Source organism: Bufo gargarizans, chromosome 2 (genome assembly GCF_014858855.1).
Source record: "Bufo gargarizans isolate SCDJY-AF-19 chromosome 2, ASM1485885v1, whole genome shotgun sequence".
NCBI classification, from domain to species: domain Eukaryota; kingdom Metazoa; phylum Chordata; class Amphibia; order Anura; family Bufonidae; genus Bufo; species Bufo gargarizans.
The window spans coordinates 458,675,638-458,701,981 of NC_058081.1; the positions used below are offsets into that span (position 1 = coordinate 458,675,638).

The 26,344-nt window shown below is 43.0% G+C and overlaps 1 protein-coding gene across 1 annotated transcript in view; it reads right to left on the reverse strand.

Moving 5' to 3' along the window:
- Positions 1 to 179: 179 nt before the first annotated feature.
- LOC122928304 (zinc finger matrin-type protein 2) overlaps positions 180 to 26,344 on the reverse strand; it is a 27,425-nt gene continuing 1,260 nt past the window's right edge. Inside the window, exons 2-3 of the mRNA XM_044281031.1 lie at positions 7,836 to 7,981; positions 180 to 2,202 (exon numbers count right to left, since the gene is read on the reverse strand). Of these exons, the coding sequence (XP_044136966.1) occupies positions 2,059 to 2,202; positions 7,836 to 7,964 (273 nt within the window). The 5' untranslated portion in view covers positions 7,965 to 7,981 and the 3' untranslated portion in view covers positions 180 to 2,058. The remainder of the gene's footprint in view (positions 2,203 to 7,835; positions 7,982 to 26,344) is intronic.

A 26,344-nucleotide genomic window follows, 5' to 3' on the forward strand; every position in this document is an offset into this window, starting at 1 on the left:
CAAGAGAGAATGTACCCGGAGCAAGGCTATTGAAGCAAACACTGACAAATATTATGGACCGCTGTGGAGATTTACATGGCAGGGGGAAGGTAAAAATGTTTCCCATAAAAAAAATAAAAAAAAAGCTCAGCTCTGGACTCCTCACAATACATGGCAATAATGAAATTCAGCAGGCGTGACAGTGGCAATGAATTTATTTTAAATTGTGTTTGTGGGAGCATAGATGCTGAAGATACGGGTCATTTCCAACTAATTTAAGGTTGTTTTTGCCTTTCTTTTCATTTTAAAAATCACCAGAATACAAGAGTAAAAAACATATTTATACATATCAAAAGGCTGCAAAACAAAAAAGAATAGCAGCAGCTACTTGCTTAAGGTACTCAGAACAAAAACAGGTTTATGATAAAGTTTTATTAAAAAAAAAAGTTTAAATACACTTAATAAGCCCTTCAATGGTTTTGAAGTTACCCAACCTCCTAATGCCTGCAAAACCATAAACCAGCTGGTATCTGAAAAATGTGCTGCCTTGAAGAACAGCAGCCCATATCACCAGCATTGTCCAGTTACCCCAAATATGGGGGGGTTCTAGGCAGGGTGTTCTGTGGTATGTTGCAACCAATGACACAAGAGTCTTTTTATATTAATCAGAGCTTTTGATTCTTGTAATACCTGAAGTAAACCTACTGGGAGTGCCTTCTATACAAGTTTACGATTTAGCATTAATTTTGATTTTTATAAGAGATTAGAAAAATAACTCTTGTCCATGGGCTGGTTCTAGTCTCGCTGCTGATCATGTGAAAGGGGCTTAACTGCAATACCATACAAAACCTACTGACAAAGGTGGCACTGTTTCTGGAAGAAAGAAGCCATATTTTGTAATCTCATACCACCAATTTTCCGTAATTATAAAAACGCCACATTTGTGAAACAATGCTAAAATGTAAACTATAGAAGGCTTTCAGTAAACCACAAATAATCAAAATAGCTTCGCCTCTCTGACGGGTATATGCCAGTCTTCAATCCATGCAAGTTGTCAAAAACAGCCATACGACTTTATATCTGACTGGTAGCAAGTCCGACACTTTATTTCAGCTGTAAAGGTCCTTGACTTCTGCTCATTTGAGCATGTTAGTTTGCCAGGAAGAGCATTAAAAAGGTTTGTCACAGAGGTTATTAGAAGAAGAGCCCAGCATTTAGGAAAATCACCATGTCAAAAATAAGCCAGTCACAGACTGTAACATTTGATTTAAATCAATAGGAAAAAGAGTGACCTCTGAGCAAACTCAAGTATTTTGTACCATCCATTCACTGCATTGGAGAATGACCATACATGCGGGCCACCAGTCAATTTGGAACGCCTTCATTTTTGGGATTGGGTGGAGGGCCTAGTATCAACTATATAGGGGTCTAAGACAGTGATGGGCCAACTGCTGCTCTCCAGCTCTTGTAAACTACAAATCCTATCATGCCCTGCTGTAGGCAGACTGGGCATACTGGGAGTTGTAGTTTTACAACAGCTGGAGAGCCACAGTTTGCCCATCCCTGGTCTAAGATCACATGCCTGATTGACCTGTCAAGACCATCTCAGTACAACCCCTATAATGCATTGGCAGTAGACATAGATGGCTTCAGGATTCACTACGAAACATCTTATTGACTCTAGGCAGAGGTGAGGGAAGAATGACAGCACCTATCCAAAATCGGACTTATTTAAAAAACATAGTTAAGGCTTTTATCTCTTAAACCCTGGCACCACACGGAGGCAGTCAGATATAAATAGCTGTTTAGATGTGGGATTATCAGCTCATACGACTAAGAAGCGATTACGTGGCTTGTAAGTAAATAAGGGTTAGCGCATTACCGATTCACAGTTTTGGTCTGCACAACTGTTTGCTAGATCTCTGGGTTCTCCCATAATCCTCTGCTTCAAGCAGAAAAACTACTTGAGGCATAATAGATTATGGTTATTCACAAAAAGCTCTGGTTAATAAGAAGATGTGGGTAGGTGGGGGAGAGAAAATATCTGCTCGGTGGTTAGACTGCTGCTTTCAAGTTCCATCAGTGACTCTTTTTTGAGGAACCAAACCCTGAGAAACCCATGACAGCTGCCATTTCATCATCTTCTTCAAACCCCAAATCTTCCTCCGCCTTCCTCTTTTTCTCCCTCTGCTTTTCTTTTTTATAGGCTCGTGCTTTTTCCTCCTGGATTTGAAAGAACATGACACAGTTCAGACAGCATTATAAGCAATCAGACAGCCAGTGCAGCAACAGCAATATAAGTGGTTTCTGTCTGCATTGATTTTAGTCAATCTAGTATCAAATGTGGGTGAACGTACCAGGATACAGCAGTATGGTCATGAACAAAATTGGGCTTCCCCAAAAAACATCCAAGCCATTGATGAGAAAATTGGCTTTTTTCTGCTCTCCAGCAGTCCCACGGAGAATGAAAGGGGCGACAGGGCAAATCTTTGACCTACTGATCCATTGAGACGGGGGACTGGACCCAGTGATCAGACCCCCATGGATCAGTTAGTTATCCCTTATGCCTCATTCACAAATCAGTGTTCGGTCAGTGATTTCCATCAGTGATTCTGAACCAATACCAGGAGCGGCTCTAAACACAGAAGAGGTGCAGATCTTTCCCTTATCTGTGGAGGCTTCAATCTTGGTTTTGGCACACAATCACTGATGCAGCCTCCACAGACATAAGGTGTTTAGAGCCGCACCTGGTTTTGGCTCAGAATCACTGACGTGTGAATGAGGCTTTATCCTGTGGATAACCTTAACCCCTAAAGTACTGCTTTAGCAATAAAAGTGTTTTCACTTCTATGGGATGGCTTGTAATTACATTTGCTCATCGCTACGATGTAGACAGTGAGCAGTTAAACAAACAAGCCTTCTCTTCAACCTGCTATTTGCTGTGGGTGCCAGATGCAAGGCCCCCACAGATCTGATATTGATGACCTATACTGAGGATAGGACAGGAGGATGCTGCATAGTAATTTCCATGGAGCCCCTGCCTGCAGTAGGGCTCCTTAGAAACAGTACAATGCTACAGGAGCTATAAAAACAAAAAAAACGCACACATCATGGGTATTGACGCCTTCAAAAACGCCCGTACTATTAATATATGAAAATATTTATCCCAATATGAAAAATGGCAAAACGGGAAAAAAAAAAAAGTCTAAATGGCCAGTTCAACGTTTTTTTGGGGTCGCTTCTCCTCCCATAAAAAATGATCAAAAAATGATCAAAAAGTGAAACGCACCCAAGATGGTATCACTGAAGAGTGATTGGCCCGCCAAAAAATTTGCACTCACACAGCTCTGTACACATAACTACAAAAAAAAGTAATAGGGGTCAGAATATGACAAAGGTTTATTTTTTTTGTATAAAAATGCAAGAAAAAAAAAATACATATGTGGTATCGCAGGATTCGTACTGACCTGGAGAATGAATATAACTGGTCAATTTTACTGTATAGGGAATGCCGTTTCAATTTCATCCCATTTGTCATTTCTTTCTTACTTCCCACCACATTGTATGCAACCATAAGTATTGCTATTAGAAAGTGCAATATTAGAAAACAAGCCCCATACGGCTACAACAAAAAAAAGTTAGGGCTTTGGGAGGGCTGGGAGTAAAAGATGAAAACGAAAAGAAAAAAATAAATAATCATCTGGTCTTGAAAAGGTTAGGGTCACAGTAAGTATTTCATAGCAAAAAAAAGGGGGTCAGTCAGCACCTCCCAGTGCGCAGGTGCACGCTGCCATGGCAAAGACCTAGAGGAAAGAAAGACAATGCAGCAGCACTCTGCAAATCAGACAAAGTACAACAATGCTTAAAAAAAATTATTGTGCTAATACTACGCTTATTTATAAAAGCGAGATGCTTGGACAATGCATTTTGTACAAAACCATCTAAGCCCGTCTGCCGAACGTCAAGGCGATCTCTGTTAGACGGGTCCTAACACTAAATACTACCTGTTATGCGCCATAATGACCGCCATAAAATTCAGGGAGTGTTGGACCCACATGCATGTTGGATCCACTCTGCCTTTTTCCATTTTTTGTGCCAAAATGGCCTCCATTGCAAGGGATTCAGGTACCAACATGCATGCTGAGCCCACTCTATACCCTTCCTGGTGCTAGTCTGGTGCTAGTATTAGCACAATAATTTTTTTAAGCATTGTTGCACTTTGTCTGATTTGCAGAGTGCTGCTGCATTGTCTCTTTCTTTCCAGTAAGTATTTCATGTTACTGTTAACACATTTTTAAGATAGCCATAACTTTTTCTTTCTTGCCATATATGTTTCATGCCTTGTCTTTGGAAGTGACCACTCAGACGTTCACTGGCTAACTAAGGATTGTCACCACTGCAACAACTGATTTACTGAGTGTCAAAAGGGACCAGAAAGCAAAGACCGGAGAGGGACTGGGTAGCACTGGAGATGGAGATCCAAGAAATTAACAAAATGACTTATTTTTTCAGTTCACAACATTCTGAACCTTTCTTTTTAAAAATGGAAACCCCAGACAACCCCTATAATCTAGGCAGTCCCACAACCCACTGCAGGCCGTCCATAGCTTAAAGTAGTGAAGTTCCAGATGCAGATGACTGAAGACGGGTTATTTTGGCTACTATGAAATATAAGTGTAATTAAATTGTTTCCTCTGGTTAAAAGCACTGACAGTATGTGACAAACACAGTTACAGGTCCTGTCACCTCTCTGGAAAAATAATTACAATGCATTCAAAGACTCTCCAGACCCTTTGACTTTTTCACATTTTGTTATGTTGACACTTTGTACTTAAATTTAAAAAAATGCAAGTTTTCCATATCGTAGAGCATACCTCATATGAGAAAGTGAAAACAAAATTATTGAAAGGTTTGCAAATTTATTAAAATGGAAAATCAAAAATTCCACATTGACATAAGTATTGAGACCTTGATTAGATTGGAGTCCACCTGTGGTAAATTCAATTGATTGGACATGATTTGGGTGGACACATCCCTGTCTATATAAGGCTCCATTCACACGTCCGCAATTTTGTTCCACATTTTGCAGAATGGAATTGCGGACCCATTCATTCCTATGGGGCAGCACGAATTGCGGAGCCACGCTTCCAGGTCCGCACTTCCGTTCCGCAGATAAAATAGAACATGTCCTATTCTTGTCCGCAATTACGGACAAGAACAGGCTTTCCGTGTTCTGCGGATCCGCGGCTCCATAGATCCGCAAAACACGTTGCGGACATGTGAATGGACCCTTACATGTGACAGCTGGCAATAGACAACAGAGCAAAAACAAGGCCATGAGGAGGAAAAACCTGTCTGTAGAGGTCAGCGACAGGATTGTGTGGCGGCACAGACCTGGAGAAGGGTACAATTTCTACTGCACTGAAAGTTCCCAAGACCACAGTGGCCTCCATAAGTTTTTGAACAACCAGAACTCTTCCTAGAGATAGCCTTCCCACCAAACTAAGCAATAGGGGAGAAGGGACTTGGTAAGAGAGAAAACCAAAAATCTAATGGTCACTTTGGCTGAGCTCCAAAGATCCTGTGTGCAGAAACTTCCAGAAGGTCAAGCATCACTGCAGCACTCCAACAATCTGGGCTTTATGGCAGAGTGGCCAGAAAGAATCCTCCCCTCAGTAAGAGACACATGAATGCCTGCCTGGAGTAGCCTAAAGGACTCAGAGGAACAAGATACTCTGGTCTGATAAAACCAGAATTTTTAGGCCTCAATTCTAAGCGTCATGTCAGAAGTAAACCATACACTGATCATCACCTGCCCAAAACCATCCCAGCAGTGAAGCAGGGTGGTAGCAGCATTGTGTTGTGGGGGTGTTTTTTTGTGGGTGGGACAGGGAGACTGGTCAAGGTTGAGGGAAAGCTGAATAGGGCAAGGAACACATATATTCCTAATGAAAACCTGATCTAGAGTGCTCTAGACTGAAGGTTTACCTTTTAGCAAGACAATGATCCTAAGCACACAGCCAAGACAACAAGGAGTGGTCGAGGGACAACTCCATGAATGTCTTAGAATGGCGCAACTACAGCCCTGACTTGTACCCAATTGAACATTGTTGGAGACTCAAAAATGGCCCCCTATCCAACCTGACAGAGCTGGAGAAGATCTGCAGAGAAAAATGGCAGAAAATCCCCAAACCCAAGCATGAAAACCTTGTCGCATCATACCCAAGCTAAAGGGGCTTCAACTAAGTACTGAGTAAAGGGAATGAACACTTCTGACACTGCAATATTCTAGTTCTTCCTCTTCAATAAATTAGCAAGTATTCTAATATTCTGTTTTCACTTCCTCATTATGGGCTACCGAGTGCAGAATAATGAGAAAAAAAATAAACTTTATTTTTATTTTAGCACAAGCCTGCAGCAAAGTGAAAAGGTCAGAAGACTTTCTAAATGCACTGTATATTCCCTGTAAAAGAGCAACCTGGGCGCTTTTTTTTTTTTAAACTGCCTGTCCCAATATTCTTCCTCTTGTAAATGTTTAAAATTGATGACTGGGTCTTACCACTCCTCTTGTCAATGGGAGGGGTCAGTACACATTGCATCATACTGATTGGACAGGGAACACACTTTGTTGACAAAAGGAATGATAACAAATGTACTCATATTTCCAGGAGGAATAAAAGAGAAGCTGCATACTGCACAGAAAGAGATGCTATAGTTCATGTATGGGGAATGGAAAAGTAGTTCAGGCAGAACCATTTGAATGGTTGGTTCCAGGTAATCAACATCAGATTGGTGGGGGTCCAACTCATGACACCCCCGCCAATCTGTTTGAAGGTGTTGCAGAGCTCATGTGAGCGCTGCATCCTGTTCAGCGTTTCACCGATGTCTCCCTTGTAGGTTCAGTGCATGGGAAGAGTAGTTGTAATTAGACTGCACTGCCACAAGGGACATAGACTAAAGTAAAAGGGACACTATCACCTGGATTTAACTTAGAGCTAATAACATCACCACATCAGTCTCCACGATTTACATTTAAATATACTAGTATTACTGCCCTGTGTCTTATTTGGTCTATAAAATCGGTTTTATTAATACGCAAAGTACCTCAATAGGGAACCCAAGGGGACGTCCCTCCAGCAGTTGGAGCCCAGCCACACCCATTACTTGGCTCCGCTGCTAATTTACTCACTGCTCAGCGCAGACGTAATGTTTGTGCAGCTGGCGCATGCACAATAAGTTCTGTGAGGCCAATGCCAGAACACCTCGCAGGCGCTGACATGCACAGGATTGCGAGCGCTGCACAAACATTACGTCGGCGCTGAGCAGTGAATAAATTGGCAGTGGGGCTGTGCTGGGCTCCAAAGTAATGGGAGCGGCTGGGATCCAATTGCCGGAGGGACGTCCCCCCCAAATAAAAGACCTGACTTCTCCACAACACAACTGATGGTCCCAACCCCATTTATAAGGCAAGAAATCCCACTTATTAAACCTGACAGGGCACACCTGTGAAGTGAAAACCATTTCAGGTGACTACCTCTTGAAGCTCATCAAGAGAATGCCAAGAGTGTGCAAAGCAGTAATCAAAGCAAAAGGTGGCTACTTTGAAGAACCTAGAATATGACATTTTCAGTTGTTTCACACTTTTTTGTTATGTATATAATTCCACGTGTTAATTCATAGTTTTGATGCCTTCAGTGTGAATCTACAATTTTCATAGTCATGAAAATAAAGAAAACTCTTTGAATGAGAAGGTGTGTCCAAACTTGAGATATAGATTACATATATATATATATATATATATATATATATATATATATATATATATACACACACACACACACAATATACACACTCGCCTCTTCCCGCAGTTCTTTCATTCTCTCCTCAAAGTCGTAATCCTTTTGTTTTTCTTCCATTTTCTTCTTATTTACTTCAAATCGTTTTTTTACTTGATCCAGCGTGGAGCGTTCTACTCGCATGGACATCCCCAAGTTCCGCTGATCTGAAATGCACAAGTCATTGTAAAATCAATAGCAGTTTAGGTGTCTAAGGGTCTTTAAATCCTGAAAGCGTCTGCCCAGCACAGCAGTACAACATTCTACTGCGCGGTTTTGCTGAAGGGCACTCCATTCATCTCTTGTCCAGAGAATTAATAGCAAGGACACATCTGATTTACAGAAGAACTTGCTCGAGAGTTGTACTTTCTTCTCGCAGCTTTTTGCAAGTCCCTTTGGCCGGCACCACAATGGAAAATGAATCAGAAGGAATGGAGCCGGAGTGACACTTTACAGCTACACTACAGCCATGGCCTATCATTAGACAGTGAATCATGGACAATGCAATTTATTTTCTGTCACATGAACAAATTAGGACTCTATAATTAAAATACATTTTATACGTCCTGATGCGGTGAAAACCAACATCGAACGTCAGAAAACCAATTAAAGGTGCCTGCTGAAAGAACTTCATGACATGCCCTGTAAAATCCCTAAGTAAATGTGCTTCGTACTTAAAATATAAAAACGCCGCTGAGACCTCTGAAGTCACAACATGATTAAAGTGGAAACTGCTAAGGTGCTATGAGACCATATGTCTGCAATTAACTTTTCATTCCTTCTTTTCAAATGCTATATTATTTAGGACCAAGGTGGGCAACAGGCAAGCCGTGGTGGTGGCCGCTCAGTGTCTCAGTTGAGGAGTCCATGCGATCCTTTATCATCTGACAGCTCCCTGTCATGTGCACTAGGATGACATAAATCCCAGGAATTTCTCTCAAAGCAGACAAGCTCTCCCATCTGAACGTCATATAGTCTAGATTTCAGTTTTTTTGTCATTGTCACGTTGCTTGTACAGACCATCAATGGAAGCTCAGGTTACAGTTCACGGCAGAGGACAATTGCTAATTGGTTCCAATTTAAAAGTCATTGCCTTGTGACAAAACTATCGTGCAACAGATCCAAACTGATGGACGACTGACTCATAATGGGGTTTGTCTGGGTTCGCCTCCATTTTTGCTGTCAAGCAATGGAATGATCACATGACAACGGCCATCTGAGATTTAGTATAAAGTTTGCTAAAAGGGGTTATCCGGGAATGCATAATTTCTAAAACCGGTGCCTTCAGCCTGCCTCTCCTAGTGAAAGGATCATACTTCCCTGCTCCCCACTGCTCCGGTCCTACGCCCTGGCTCCCATGTTTTCATCTTCAGGACCAGGTCTTGCTTTCTCCTCGATATGCACCTGATCCTCTTCAGCCAACTTCAGGCTTCAGCAGGGATGTGTCCACAAGACACTGACCATCCGCACAAACAACTGACATCCTGCAGATTCCTAAGTCTGCACTGCGGGTCAATTTTCACCCAATTTCCACACAGTGTACACGAGATTTTGAAAATCTCATCTACTTTGCGGTGGATTTTCTGCATGAAAAGCCATGTGTAATATGCACAGTGTCATAACTACAGTGTTAAAGCGGTTTCTGGTTTTAGGAGGAAACTGGACAACACTTGGGGTGTGCCAAGGGCTGGGCCGATAATCAAAAAATACCAAAACCAACCATCAACCTGATTAACCAACAGCACTTTTCCTATGCCGGTGTATTCTGTTTCATGACTCCTGAATATTGCCGTGTACTCCTGTCCTGTATATACTCCCCTATATTGCCGTGTACTCCTGTCCTGTATATACTCCCCTATATTGCCGTGTACTCCTGTCCTGTGTATATACTCCCCTATATTGCCGTGTACTCCTGTCCTGTATATACTCCCCTATATTGCCGTGTACTCCTGTCCTGTATATACTCCCCTATATTGCCGTGTACTCCTGTCCTGTATATACTCCCCTATATTGCTGTGTACTCCTGTCCTGTATATACTCCCCTATATTGCTGTGTACTCCTGTCCTGTAAATACTCCCCTATATTGCCGTGTACTCCTGTCCTGTATATACTCCCCTATATTGCCGTGTACTCCTGTCCTGTATATACTCCCCTATATTGCCGTGTACTCCTGTCCTGTATATACTCCCCTATATTGCTGTGTACTCCTGTCCTGTAAATACTCCCCTATATTGCCGTGTACTCCTGTCCTGTATATACTCCCCTATATTGCCGTGTACTCCTGTCCTGTATATACTCCCCTATATTGCCGTGTACTCCTGTCCTGTATATACTTCCCTATATTGCTGTGTACTCCTCTTCTGTATATACTTCTCTATTTGGCTGAATACCCCTATACTCCTGTTACAGGAGTACACAGGTATACAGCAATATAGGGCAGTATATACAGGAGTACACACACAGCAATATAGAAGGGTATATACACCAGTGTACAGCAATAAAGAGATGTATACACAGGAGTATACAGCAATACACATGGGTATATACAGGAGTCCTGCATATACTCCTCTACACTTCTCTGTATATGGGGGATTCAGCCCGCACAACCCCTAGTAGGTGCAGATTGCTATGGCGAAATACAGATACAAACGCAAAAACACAAAATGCAATCGCACACTGCAACCAGCACTCTGCCCTGCCTTTATGCTGGATGTTGAATAAGGCATTGGTGTACATTTTGGCCAAAGCGTAATAAGCCACTCACCACGTCAAGGTCGCCTTAATCAGTGGTCCCTAACATTAGTTCCTACCTTTTATGGGCCATGACAGCCACACAAAGTCCAGGGAGCGCAGGTACAGCCGTGCTTGGCGTGCATGCTGTACCTGCGCTCCCTGGACTTTGTGTGGCTGTCGTGGCCCATAACAGGTAGGAACTAGTGTTAGGGACCACTCATTAAGGCGACCTTGATGTGGTGAGTGGCTTATTACGCTTTGGCCAAAATGTACACCAATGCCTTATTCAATTTCTCTGTATAAGACCTCAAACAGCTCATCCGTGTTTGTTTTTAGCAATAAGTCATGCCCCATTTTTGTCAGAATCACCCAGCCCTAGGCGTGCCCAAAATAAAAAATAGACCAAAGCTTTCCTAGCCAATCCTGTGTTCCCGCACTGGTTCTCCCCGCTGGGTGGTGCTGACCTGGCACTCGACCGCTGTGGTCAATCACTGGCCTCAAGCAGTGCAACGCTGCGGCCAGAGACTAGCATGTGCTGTTGACATGATGTTTGCGCTGCAGCCCGGAGAATTAAAGTGGCAGCATGGGATCTGCTAGATAAGTAATGGTCTATTCTTTATTTCAGGCACTCCCTGAGTGTTGTCCAGTTTTCTTGTAAAACCAGACAACTCCCTTAATACTGGTTGTCAGGGACCTTCACACTGACTTTCAATTATATTAATCTACATTGCTTCCAGAATTATAACCTCCCTGCTACTGTTCTGCCTGTGTAAACTTCAGTCTTCACTGCGGTTCTGACATTTTATTTATGAACTAAGAGATCAATGAAAACAGTGTAGTAGGCGGAGAAGTGGTTAAAATGGTAGTTTGTGGATTTGTGGAAGGGAATTTAACCAGCAAGATAAATACATTATTAATACAATATGATCATCATCAGTATGGCAGCAATCTATAGGGGCTCCTAGAACAGGCATTTAAGATACTATTAATTATATGTGCAATTTCATTAAAAGTAATTGTGAAGAACAAGCTGCAATGGACCCCTAGGAGGTAATGCAGAATTAAAATACAGTGGGGTGCGATGGCAGCTCCCTCGCTCATACATAATCAATGTGACACTAATAATCCATTCAATACAGCGCTGTTCATGCATGCTAGTCCATTTGTATTAGATTTAACGCATTGTATAACATTCTAGAGACCTTTATTATTTGGTATTAATTACTTCTATTTGCAGTGAAAGAGGCATTTAAACGGGAATCTGTCACCAACGATCTCCCCATCCAGCTGTGGTTCACCTGAATAAAAGGGTGTTTTTCTTCTGTAGATCTGAGGCTCCGTTCCTGAGTTATGATACTTTTTCTTAATATGCCAATTAGGCCTTTGGTGCAATGAGTGTGTCATCATTGCTCTTTGTCCACCCACGTAACTTTTTACCATTTTTCCCCTATGATTACAAGGAGCCTTACAGCTAAAAGAAAACAAATCTATACAGTATATCGACCACTAATCTATTAAAGGGCTCCCCCCTCACTGATGCAGTGTGTGTCAATGTCCTTTGTCCCAATGGTACTTCTCCCTGCTAATTTTTATATATATCTATATCTTTTTTTCTTCTTCTTCAGGAACCCATTGTGCCAACCTGAGCGGAGAGAATTACAATGTAAAAGCACAGAGAGGCAGGTAGAGCGATAGATGCCAGAAGAAATGGATTTCAGACTACCTTACGGATCCCTTCACGGGTGGCAAAAAATTCCGCTCCATTCATTTGAATAGGGCAGCAAGCCAATGGATTTCTGCAATCCCCATGGAACTGATTTTTCAGTTGTGGAACTTTCTACTACAAAATCTGCCGCATGTGAAGACACCCTTAGTTTTCTTGCTTTGATGTTTTTAGCAGATAAAATCTAACAGCAGGAAGTATTCACTGGTTTTGCCTTGTTCTATTAAGATTGGGGCTTCAACTGGTTATTCATTTCAAGATCTCTTCTTGCTGTCTATGAATGGTAACTTCTTCAGCTCAAAAGACTGTCGTACTCATGCACCCAAGAAGTGCTGGAGTTGCACCCAGGCTAGAAAATCCTCTAAAAGCTAAGCAGCATGGGTTCTAGGTGGATGCGTCTTCCATAGGCCTCATGAACACTACAGCATTATGGCGGTATACAACCTCCGATAAAATCCACATGTTTCTGCATTTCCACATGGGAATCCGCACGTGTTAATTGCGAATTTTGACACGGATTTGCCCCAGACCCCCTTCCTTTGCGATGTAAAAGTCTGCATAAATCTGCATAAACAGCCAGACAGACAATTTCTGCACCGTGTAGATTGTACTGGTACCGTATTATGCTGCGCATTTTTCATACATAAATCAGTACATAATACACACAGTGTGCATGTAGCCTAAAGCTGCACCACTACACATGAAGGATTTTTATTTGGGATTTCTACAGCGTAGGATACCTTTAGGCTCTGTGCACACTGGCATTAGAAACTTCCATTTCTCTGCTGCACATAGGAGTTCTGAAGGCATCTTATGATGGAGACCAATGGCACCCGGTGGATCCCATTCACTTAATCTGTTGGGTTTCAGTCATAGTGTCCGTTTTTCAAAAGGGAAGAATAGTGTAGCAACGCTGTGCTAATTTTCCTGACAAATATAACAGAATGCCCAGCAGAGGAGCCTCTGACTGAAATGTGAACAGAGCCTTATGTCGACACTCTGTAAGAAGTTAACGGGTAACTGTAGTTGAGTATTGGATTGTGGTGACTAATATCACCTTGGTGGCCCTATTTCAACTTTTCACTGTGTATTCAATTACCCCTTAATTCCACATTTTTGTTCCCTGTACTGCCTACTTTTACCTCTGCTTAAAATAGGGTTGCTATGCAGGGTCCGTCTCTCTGTTGATAGACGAGCACGCAGCGTGCAAGGTCAGATTACTGACGGCCAGGGACTGTAAGTAAATTATTAAAGCCAGGTCCTCCCCAGCAGCTGATAACAGTGCCTGGGCTGTATGCACTTCTCCCTGTCCCTGGACTTGGCAGACGCTCCCTCACCTCAGCAGACTGGGACAATGCAGAGTGGAAGCAGCGCAGAGCAGGGAAGGGAGATCTGCCGTCTGCTCTGTGTATAAATGAAAGCAACATGTGGTAAGAGGACCCCCTTTGTGCTGCAGGAGATTAAACCTTTAGGGGAAGGGCTCTGGTTACTGACACTTTTGGGGGGCTATTGTTACTGGCTAGCCTCAGACTGAATAGTGAAATTGCAGTTTTATGCAGACTGGTTGCTAAGGGCTGAATCTTATTAAATATGGGGTAAGTCAGTCTAATAGTAACTGATTCTGGAATATCATGTTATTAGTAACTACATATATGAAAATTGAAATTAGGGTCTAAATGTGACAATTATCCTTTAACAGGCTAGGAGAGAGTTAAAAGGTAGAGGCTGGTTACACCTGTAGGAATGGCTGGAGGGGATAGGCCACAGGCAGGACTGGAACGGAGTGGCACAGACTACTTCCTGGCATAGGTTTCATTTTCTAGGGGAAGGAACTTTCCCCAACGATGCACCAAAATTATTAAAAGGCCTCTTAATAACTCTGGTGCATTGTACACCAGTGTATTTCATTATTAAGACTGGTGTAAATAACACTAGTATTAGGCCTCTTTCCCACGGGCGTCATGTTTTTGGTCTGGATAAGATGCGAGTGCGTCGTGGGAAAATGCACGATTTTTCCACGCGAGTGCAAAACATTGTAATGCGTTTTGCACAAGAGTGAGAAAAATCGGCATGTTTGGTACCCAAACCCGAACTTTTTCACAGACGTTTGGGTTTGGGTTAGGTGTTGTGTAGATTGTATTATTTTCCCTTATAACATGGTTATAAGGGAAAATAATAGCATTCTGAATACAGAATGCATAGTATAATAGGGCTGGAGGGGTTAAAAAAAAATAATAATAATAATTTAACTCGCCTTAATCGTGCAGCCCGGCTTCTCTTCTGTCTTCTTCTTTGAGGAATAGGACCTTTGATGACGTCACTGCGCTCATCGCATGGTCCATCACATGATCTTTACCATGGTGATGGATCATGTGATGAGTGCAGTGACGTCACCATAGGTCCTTTTCCTGTGCACAGCAAAGATGAAGACAGAAGAGAAGCCGGGCTGAGCGAACAAGTGGATTAAGGGGAGTTAAATTTAATTTTTTTTTAACCTTTCCAGCCCTATTGTACTATGCATTTTGTATTAAGAATGCTATTATTTTCCCTTATAACCATGTTATAAGGGAAAATAATAATGATCGGGTCTCCATCCCGATCGTCTCCTAGCAACCATGCGTGAAAATCGCACCGCATCCGCACTTGCGGATGCTTGCGGTTTTCACAGCAGCCCCATTCACTTCTATGGGGCCTGTGTTGCGTGGAAAAACGTACAAAGAGGAGCATGCTGCGATTTTCACGCAACGCACAAGTGATGCGTGAAAATCACTGCTCATCTGCACTGCCCCATACAAGTGAATGGGTCCGGATTCAGTGCGGGTGCAATGTGTTCACCTCACGCATTGCACCCGCGCGGAAATCTCGCCCCCATGTGAAAGGGGCCTTAGTCTAGTTTCACACCTGTGGTAAAGCTATCCAGCAGAAGAACCCAGGGCTGTGGAGTCGGTAGATAAATGCTCCGACTCCAACTCCTCAGTTTTTGGTACTTCCGACTCCTCTGTATTTAATATGCAAATTTATTTTATACATTCCTTGAAGGAAAGAAAGGCAACATACATGTCATTACCACATAACTACTGGCTAGGAAGCCGCTGCCTTCTCTGTGTGCTGATCTTCTGCTGAACATAGGACAGGGGAAGGGGCATTTATTTTAAAATATGATTTCCCTAGTAGAATCCCATAGTCATGTTTAAAGTTTAAGCTAACAATCTGAGTTTAGGGTACTTTCACACTTGCGTCAGGATGGATCCAACAGGCTGTTCACCCTGTCGGATCCGTCCTTCCGCTATTTCGCCGTGCTTCCGCTATTTGGCCGTGCTGCCGCTCCGTCGCCATTGACTATAATGGGGATGGGGCGGAGCTCCGATGCAGCACGGCAGTTCACTGTGAGAGGCCACCGGACTAAAAAGTCAGACATGCAGGACTTTTAGCCCGGCGGCCTTTCGCCGTGCTGCGCCGGAGCTCCGCCCCCGCCCCCCATTATAGTCAATGGGGACGGAGCGGCGGTCCGGCTGCACAGCGAAATAGCAGAAAGACGTATCCGACAGGGTGAACAGCCTGTCGGATCCATCCTGCCACAAGTGTGAAAGTAGCCTTACAAGTTTTTATAGCCTTAGCTGAATGACAGCAGTCTTTCAAATGGTTTACAGCTTCAGTCTTGAACTATTGACTATCCTTTCTCTTCACTTAATACAGGTGTCTCTAGTCCTGCAAAAAACATATTTACTTAATCAGTTATCAGTGAGAGGCTAGGTTAACCATGGGCACAGCGGAACACAACACAATGGAAAGTATAAGTATAGCCGCTCCTTAACTGTGCGTTGCGTGCCATATAGTAAAGCATATGAAAAGCATGCTTCTTCAAGGTCACTTAACGTGTTCGTTTTGCAGTAACGTGACGCACTGCATGCATTGGTCTTTACTCTTACAGTAGAGAAGTACCGTATTTTTCGCAAAAGTGGGGGAAAAATAGCAGTGCGTCTTATGGGGGGAATGCTGCGACCGTCTGGTGAATAAGCTGAGAGGGAGGAGGGTCTGGGGGCCGGCATCTGTTTCTGTAATGGCAGCGGGGCCCGGTGCAGTCACTGTATTCTTCTACACCGGGCCCCGCTCACTGTAGTAGACGGTAATTATATCTAACTTGTGGGTATTGTTAAAGTATTCCAATCATCTAAAATCTAGCGCTGTACTACTTACTACTAACTTCTTGGCAGTCAGGAGGCCGGGTGGGCGCTCGTAGCGTAGCTAACTACGTCACGCGCCTGCTCTGCCCACTTTATGAATGAAGCAGGCACCGGGCCCCGCTGCCATTACAGAAACAGATGCCAACCCCCATTCACTACACAGGGACACTATTATGGGGGGGGGGGAATCTGTGGATGCCCCCATAACAGTGCCACCCACAGATGCCGCCATAACAGTGTCACCCACAGATGCACCCATAACAGTGCCATCCACAGACCACCATTAGTTCAAAACCCACCAAAAGCACACCTTTTGGTTCAAAATATTTTTTTTCTTAATTTTCCTCCTCAGGGCGAAAAATACGTTAATTACAACTCCTTGACTCCGACTCCACAGCCCTGAGTCCAACCCACCAGAGTTCACAGGTCTGGCTAGCCAGACACCGCCAGAGCCCATTGCATGCATCGGCTTTTGTCTGGCCAAAACCCCACGTTCATGCTGGAAACTGGTGAAATCCCAGCCGTATCCCATTATAGTCTGTGGGCTCCGAAGGTGCACGGCCCTATCTGCCACCGTAACCTATCAGGACACTGTGAACTCTGTCGGGCTATTCCTCTGCCAAAAAAGTCTGCCAGGTATCTTTACCGGAGGTGTGAAAGTAGCCTGAATAAATTCCACAAAACCGTAAAACCAGATGAAAAAGAAACACTTAGGCTACTGTCACACTGGCGTTTTGGTTTCCGTTTGTGAGATCCGTTCAGGGATCTCACAAGCGGTCCAAAACGGATCAGTTTTGCCCTTAATGCATTCTGAATGGATAGGGATCCGCTACAGAATGCATCAGTTTGGCTCTGTTCCACCTCCATTCCGCTTGCAGCGTTTTGGTGTCCGTCTGACGAAACTGAGCCAAACAGATCTGTTCTGACACACAATGTAAGTCAATGGGGGACGGATCAGTTTTCACTGGCAATAGAAAACGGATCAGACTTTCAATGGTGTTCAAGACAGATCCGTTTTGGCTACGTTAAAGATAATACAAACGGATCCATTCTGAATGGAGGCAGACTGTTGTATTATCTGTACCGATCCGTCTGTGCAGATCCATGACAGATCCGCACCAAACGCGAGTGTGAAAGTAGCCTTAAAGGGAAACTGTCACCGGGATTTTGTGAATAGAGGACATGGGTTGCTAGATGGCCGCTAGCACATCCGCAATACTTAGTCCCCATAGCTCTGTGTGCTTTATTGTGTAAAAAATAAACAATTTGATACATATGCAAAGTAACCTGAACTGAATCCTGTACGTGAGATGAGGACTCATCTCAGGTTTATTTGCATATGTATCAAATCAGGGTTTTTTACACAATAAAAGCACACAGAGCTATGGGGACTGGGTATTGCGGATGTGCTAGCGGTCATCTAGGAACCCATGTCCTCAGCTCTGTACACAAAATCCTGGTGACAGGTTCCCTTTAACCAGCTCAGCTCCCCTAGCTTAAACCCCCTTAATGACCAGACCACTTTTTACAATTCTGCACTACACTTTTTTCACGGTTTATTGCTCGGTCATACAACTTACCACCCAAATTAATTGTACCTCCTTTTCTTCTCACTAATAGAGCTTTCATTTGGTGGTATTTCATTGCTGCTGACATTTTTACTTTTTTTGATATTAATCAAAATTGACCGAAATTTTTGCGAAAAAACGACATTTTTCACTTTCTGTTGTAAAATTTTTCAATTAAAACTACATTTCTATATAAATTTTTCTCTAAATTTATTGTTCTACATGTATTTGATAAAAAAAAATTGCAATAAGTGTATATTTATTGGTTTGGGTAAAAGTTATAGCGTTTACAAACTATGGTGCAAAAATGTGAATTTACGCACTGACTTTTTGAGCACCTGTCATGTTTCCTGAGGTTCTACAATGCACAGACATTAGAAACACCCCACAAATGACCCCATTTCGGAAAGTAGACACCCTAAAGGTATTCGCTGATGGGCATAGTGAGTTCATGGAAGATTTTTTTTCACAAGTTAGCGGAAAATGATTATTTTTTTTCCTTACAAAGTCTCATATTCCACTAACTTGTGACAAAAAATAATATTTTACATGAACTCACCATGCCCCTCACAGATTACCTTGGGGTGTCTTCTTTCCAAAATGGGATCACTTATGGGGTAATTATACTGCCCTGGCATTTTAGGGGCCCTAAAATGTGAGAAGAAGTCTGGAATATAAATGTCTAAAAAATTTTACGCATTTGGATTCCGTGAGGGGTATGGCGAGTTCATGTGAGATTATATTTTTTGTCACAAGTTAGTGGAATATGAAAAAACTGCCTATAGAACATGTCCTATTCTTGTCCGCAATTGCGGACAAGAAAAGGCATTTTCTATATAGTTCTGGCAAAGTGCGGATCCGCAAACTGCGGAAAGCACATTGCCAGTGTCCGTGATTTGCGGATCCGCAAAACACATATAGACATCTGAATGGAGCCTTACAGGGGGTGATCAGGGGTTAATAAGTGACATGGGGAAGGGGGGTGTAGTGTAGTGTGGTGCTTGGTGCTACTTATTACAGAGCTGCCTGTGTCCTCTGGTGGTCGATCCAAGCAAAAGGTTCCACCAGAGGACCAGGTAGCAGGTATATCAGACGCTGTTAACAAAACACATCGTCCGATATACCTTTCAAGGGTAAAAAAAATTAAAAAATCTCATCTACAGCCTGCCAGCAAATGATCGCCACTGGCAGGCTGTAGATCAACTAGTTTACCTTCGGATCCTGTGAGCGCGCCGGCGCGTCAAAGAGGAATAACCCGTCCGCCTGCAGGACGCAATCCTGCGTTAGGCGGTCGGGTAGCGGTTAAATGGGTATTACCATCTGGACATTTACAGAATATTGCAGTGTCTTCTCCATTTACTGCTATGGGACTTATGAAAAAAGATGACTGGGCTTGTTTGACTATCCTTGGAAGTTCCATAGCAGTCAATGGAGAGGACAGTGCACATGTGGAAATATCCTAGCCTGAGCATCCTGCTCTTCAGTCACAGAAAGACCCTGTTTTTGAGATAGGAATATGTATATCCTGTCAATATGGCATAAATGTCCAGATGTGAATACCCCGAGCTTTGGGGCAAAACGTAAACATTTTGGCTCATTAATATGTACAGTATCTACCATGTTTAGAACCCCCTTACACCAGTAAAACGGGCTCCTTTATCTCTGGTGAACCAAACCAGAGTTTCCTTTTAGTTAGGCCTCTTTCACACGACCATATGGCTATTTCAGTGGGGGGTTTTTTGCGGACCCATTGACTTGAATGGATCCACGGAATGTGATTTGCGGACAATAATAGGACAAGACTCAAAATGTAGTGGAACGGAAATGCGGAAACTGAATGCTTACAGAGTACATTCCGTTTTTTTTTTTGCAGACCCATTGAAATGAATGGTAGCGTATACGGAACGCAATAAACGGCCCTTATACGGAACGCAAAAAACGTTTGTGTGAACGAGCCCTTAAATTGTGCCTAAATGCTGAAGGGAAAAAAAAAAACTTCTAAATTTACTTTTCTACTTTGCTATAAAAAAGTTGGATAAAAAGATAATACGATATATACAGTATGTATATGCCAAGACCTCTTTAAAAATGTAGTCCTTCTGAGGCTCAGAGGAACGCTGCACAAGAGAACATTTCAGAAGAACCTCAGTATGACTAAACCTTTAAACATCATTGAAATGATTGACACATTGACTGCAGACACTAGAGAAGAAACACGTTCTTAAATAACGCCAGATTGATTGCAGAGAACGACCAATGCCTGTTCCTCCAGATAAAGAGCAGCACATTTATAATAATGTACAGCCGTCCAAGGAAAATGTCAAAATGTCCATTTTCTGCTGCCAAGACATGACTAGTGACCAGCCACACAGACCCTCATTAGGGCAGTACAGACAATACGATAAAGACACTCTTCACAGGTGACGGATTTCTAATTTGCTGCATTACGTTGTGATAATTAAAATAGGGGGCTTGGTGACCACTATAGTGCAAGAAATACTAAAACATTTTTCAATGTGAAGATCTACATCAAACAAAAAAAAAAAGTTGTAAAATACTTTGCTTTACTGTTTTTGCACAAATGTCTCAATTCACGGACAAAGCAGCTTTCTATAAAATTCTAGATAAAAAAAAAAAAGCTTCAAAGAATCTACACACAAAAGAGATGAAAAGAATGCTAGGTGCAGGAATAGCAGAGAAAGTGTCCAATTTTCTTTGTCATTTAATGAAAAGGCCTACGCAGTCAGTCCACACCATGGGATTTCACGCCACCTAGGTGCTTTGTCTCACAGATAGCAGAGCTGGATAGTCAGTTATTCAGTGATTTTAACACAGTTCTTACCTCTACTGTTTAATAGAAAATAAAGAGCCATAATGCAAGGGATGCTTAGGGCCGCCAGAAAATTCTAATGGATTGTCCAGTTTCAAGAAGAAACCAGACAACTTAGGCTACTTTCACACTTGCAGCAGAGTGATCCGGCAAGCAGTTCTGTTGCCAGAACTGCCTGCTGGATCTTGCAAAACGTATGCCAACTGATGGCTACTTTCACACTAGTGGCAGGACGGATCCGACAGGCTGTTCACCCTGTCGGATCCGTCCTGCCCCTATTTCGCCGTGCCGGCGGACTTCCGCTCCGTCTCCATTGACTATAAAGGGGACGGGGGAGAAGCTCCGTCGCAGCACGGCAGTGTATGGCGAGAAGCCGCCGGACTGAAAGTACTGCATGTCCGACTTTTTAGTCCGACGGCCTCTCACCGCGCACCGCCGTGCTGTGCCGGAGCTCCGCCCTCGTCAATGGGACAGAGCGGCAGTCCGGCGGCACGGCAAAATAGTGGCAGGACGGATCAGACGGGGTGAACAGCCTCTCGGATCCGTCCTGCCGCTAGTGTGAAAGTACCCTAAGACTGATCAGGATCCTGATCAGTCAGAAAAATGCATTGAAATGCCAGATCTGCCTTTCCGGTGTCATCCGGAAAAACGGATCCGGCATTTTGAATGGCACTAATACATTCCTATGGAAATTACTACGGCATTCAGGCAAGTCTTACGTTTTTTGGGGCTGGAGATAAAACCGTAGCCTGCTGCGGTTTTATCTTTTGCCTGAACAGTCAAAAAGACTGAACTGAAGACATCCTGAACGGATTACTCTCCATCCAGAATGCATGGGGGATATACCTGATCAGTTCTTTTCCGGCATTGAGCGCTTTTGACGGAACTCAGTGCTGGAAAAGTAAAATGCTAGTGTGAAAGTACCCTTAGGGGATGGACCTGTAATAAAGGATAGACAATTCATGACCTAGAAGATCCCGCACTGCCTCTCCGGTTGTCAAGACAGGGCTCTGTTTTCGCGGCTGCAGCGATGACATTACCGCAGCCAATCGGTGCACTCAGGAGCAGACAACCACTTGAAGTGTGTCTATTTATCCTCAACACATGGAAACCTCAAATAAACATATCTGAAATCAAGTTTGGCCTTCAGCCACTCTCTTCTGGGGCATAGACTTCAGATCTCTTCACTGTACCTGGAGTTCTAGTTGAGCGCAAAACAATATATTTTTAACAATTCTGTTGGTTTTCCATTGAAACGGACTACAGTGTAACCTACTATGTCATAAGATATGTAACAAACCGCTTGGCAGCAAGACTAGGACTCACCAGTGACCACAGTCAAAGGGAGAGCGTTATCAAAACTGGTCGAAAGGAAAACTGGCTTAGTTGCCGATAACAACCAAGCAAATACCATCTTTCATTTCTCAGAGCTTCTTTGGAAAATGAAATGTTTGATTTGACTGGTTGCTATGGGCAACTAATCCACTTTTCCTTTACACCAGTTTTGATAAATCATCTAAAGCATTTCCCTATTAAACAAAAAGTTGCTGGGAGAGGTGCAATGACTGCAACAATTCCGACCAAGTTTCACTGTGTAACCCTAGCCCAAGGCCTCAGGCATACGACTGTTTTGGTCCGCATCCGAGCCGCAGTATTTGTGGCTAGGATGCGGACCCATTCACGTCAATGGGGCTGCAAAAGATGCGGACAGCACTCTGTGTGCTTTCTGCATCCGTTGCTCCGTTCCGTGGTCCGCAAAAAAAATTATGACCTGTCCCATCCTTGTCTGTTTTGTGGACAAGAATAGGAAGTTATATTAATGGCTGTCCACGTCGTTCAACAAATTGCGGAATTCACATGGACGCCATGCATGTTTTGCGGACCGCAATACACACAACTGTCGTGTGCATGAGGCCTAAGGCTGGGTTTCCACTTTCATTTTTTGGACGCAGCTGAAAGAATTCTCAAACCCAGCATGCCAGTTTTCTGGCATGCAAAAGTCTCAAATATTTAAGCAAACAGCATTTGCACAAAAATCTGCAACGTCACTTTAATTTTCAAGAAACTCTAAATTTGTTGCGTCTTACTCCAGCACACTTTGGATGCGAATAACTGTTCTTGGTAATTTTTCCCCATGTCCTTTCCTCTTTTTAAAAAGCTATGTACACCTTCAGAGGCAATTTTTTGTATGATTGCATTTTCTCATTTTGGGCTAAAAATCTTTTTTTCAATTGGTCTTTATTAAAAATATTGAACCGTTCTGTCGCAAAGTGTTAACTGTTTGTTGAGCTGTGCGATACTTTTCACATCCACTTTGTGCTGGTCATGTAATAACCCTTATCTCTAAATTACTAAGAGATCACAAACACTTATTTAAGTCTGTATTAAGGGCCCTCTACACAGGCCGATAATCACTTTGAAAATCGCTAACGAGTGTTCATAGTAACGCTCGTTAGTGATGATCTGGCAGTGTAAATGTACTGCCGCTTACCCGATGAACGAGCAAAACACTCCTTCATTGGGTAATTGGACCATTTGTTAGAACACTTTAATACTCGTATCCCGACAGAAGAGAGTGGCATGTATCCATGATCTACTGTGGGGAAACAAGGAGACCGTATGGAGAAGAGAGATGGCATTAGTAATCGCTCCTCCCCATATTCTGGAGGAGATCGGTGCATGTATTTGCAGAAGTCTCCTCTACCAGTGAGCAGCAGATTCTGCTCTAATATTGTCCTGTGTAAAGGGACCTCACTATGCCATAGCTCGTCCCCATACTGTCTAGTAGTTTTCTAGACTATGTCATCTGCTTGCCACCAGCAAGCACTGATTTTTAAGCATGTGCTCATTTATCGGGCAATTGGCGGCAGTATTACACTGCAAGATTATCACTAACAAGTGTTCAAGTGAACACTCGTTAGCGATTACCGGACGAAATATCGGCCAGTGTAATACTGCCTAACATAAGAACGGAGCGATAATGAGTGTTTATTATAATGTCAGAAAACAGAGATAAGGAGCCTGTCAGGAGAGCTGGCTGACGGAAGAGAGAGAAAATTCAGAGGCTGCTACTAGAGGAACTTAAAACTGCACACAAAAAACGGGTCCATATTTTTAATAATGACCAATTTAAAAAATGATTTTTTTTTTACCTTAAAATGAGTACAATTCAATAACAAAATAAATCTGTCTCCAAAAGGTGTACATAGCCTTTAAATCCATTACCGCTTTTAGCTTCAAAAACTGTATCAAAAACCCTGAACATCGAAGCCAGGTGAAGCAGAGTTTTTTGCTCTAACTGAAGTGAATGGGAGCAGCACTGCAGTAGCAAGCTCTCTCCAGTGTATAATGTAGAGAGCTGTGTGGTTCCGGTGCCAGAGATGCTGCTGAGCAGCTAATGGGCATGGGTGTTGGACCTCCAACAATCAGACAGTGATGGTCTATCCTGAGAATTTAAAGTCTGGATGTTAAGGGGTTAAATATACAGCTATAAACAGGGGACTCATTTTTCTTCCCGAATCTCATCAATGTTAGCCCATAATGTGAGCATTTAGTATGGCTCGATTTCATCAACAACCCCCTATAAAATAAAAATGGTATTGACCCGATAGATCAGCGAGTCTGCGTTTATAGCCACCTATTCAGCGGAATTTAAACCCGCAGCCAAAATACTATAATAAAATTCAACACATTTAATGGAAGCAATTCATTTGTTGTTATTACCGTCACTGACTGCAGCTTGAGAGAGTCAAAAGATTACATTCTAGCATTTCGACATCAAAAAACCCCAGAAATTTCTTAGCTGTAGCAGTGGGTGGCACGATACAAACTTAGTAACGGCATAATTATATTTAGCATACATGAAATGGAAAGGAAAATTTAATGTGATGTTTTCCAGGCTTTCATAGAAAATGCAAAATGAAAGGACGATACAAAAAAAAAAAAAAAAAAAAAAAACAACAACTGATGTACGAGGTCCGTTTATTCTGGAGTCGGTCTTTAAAAAAAACAGAAATGGCTATAAAGAGCCTTTGTTTAAACAGCGGAAGATTAGAGAGAGTCTGGTCGCCTTCCCCTGAGGCTGCTGACAGGGACATCACTCTCACCGTTGTCCACATAACCACTGGACTGAAGATGACAAACATCAACAATTATCTTTATGTGGATGCTACACGTAATTCTAGCCATGGAAATGTGTTTCCCAGAGGCAGATCGTTCTGATTGTAGGATGTGGAAAACACTTGACCATTACATATCTTGGGGGAGATTTCCATGTGATCCTAATAGAACTGGTCCACATGGGCATATTTAGTCATCTGGTTTGTGGCGTTAACCTCACCTTTTGCTTTCCTGCAGCCCAGTCACCAGCCCCCATAATATGTTTTTTGTATGCTGGCATCAATTTTGTAGGCATTGTTTTTCCATATGAACTCTTTGAATACGGTTATATGAAGTGGGTCACATCAGAGGACCCAGAAATAGATTTGCAACAATTTACACAACAGATGTGTTTAGACGGTTACTTCCCTCCCGTTCTCACTCCAGCGTTTGCAGAATACTATACAGTATGTATACCGCCAGTAGCAAAACTGGAGGATACTGAAAACATATGTATACACAGAGCGGCCACTAGAGGGAGCAGAAAACATATGTATACATAGCGCTCCTACTAGAAGTAGATGAAAGCATACGTAAAGACATAGCCATCAACAGAGGTAGATGGAAAAAAATAAAAAATAAAATGTATACACAGAGCTCCCAAAAGAGGGAGCCGAGAGGGTGTATACACAGAGCTCCCACTAGAGGGAGCCGAGAGCTTGTATACATAGAGCTCCCACAAGAGGGAGCCGAGAGCTTGTATACATAGAGCTCCCACAAGAGGGAGCCGAGAGCTTGTATACATAGAGCTCCCACAAGAGGGAGCCGAGAGCTTGTATACATAGAGCTCCCACAAGAGGGAGCCGAGAGCTTGTATACATAGAGCTTCCACTAGAGGGAGCCGAGAGCTTGTATACATAGAGCTTCCACTAGAGGGAGCCGAGAGTGTGTATATCTATATATAGCTCCCACTAGGGGAAGCTGAGAGCATGTATACATATAGCTCCCACTAGAGGGAGCTGAAAGTATCTGTACATCTAGAGCTCCCGCTAGAAGGAGCAGAAAGTATCTGTATATAGAGAGCTCCCGTTAGAGGGAGTCGAGAGCATGTATACATAGAGCTACTTCTAGAAGGAGCTGAAAGTATCTGTGCATCGAGAGCTCCCACTAGAAGAAGCTGAAAGTATCTGAGTATCTGTACATCTAGAGCGCCCACTACAAGGAGCTGAAAGTATCTGTACATAGAGAGCACCCACTAGAGGGAGCCGAGAGCATGTATACATAGAGCGCCCACTACAAGGAGCTGAAAGTATCTGTACATAGAGAGCACCCACTAGAGGGAGCCGAGAGCATGTATACATAGAGCGCCCACTACAAGGAGCTGAAAATATCT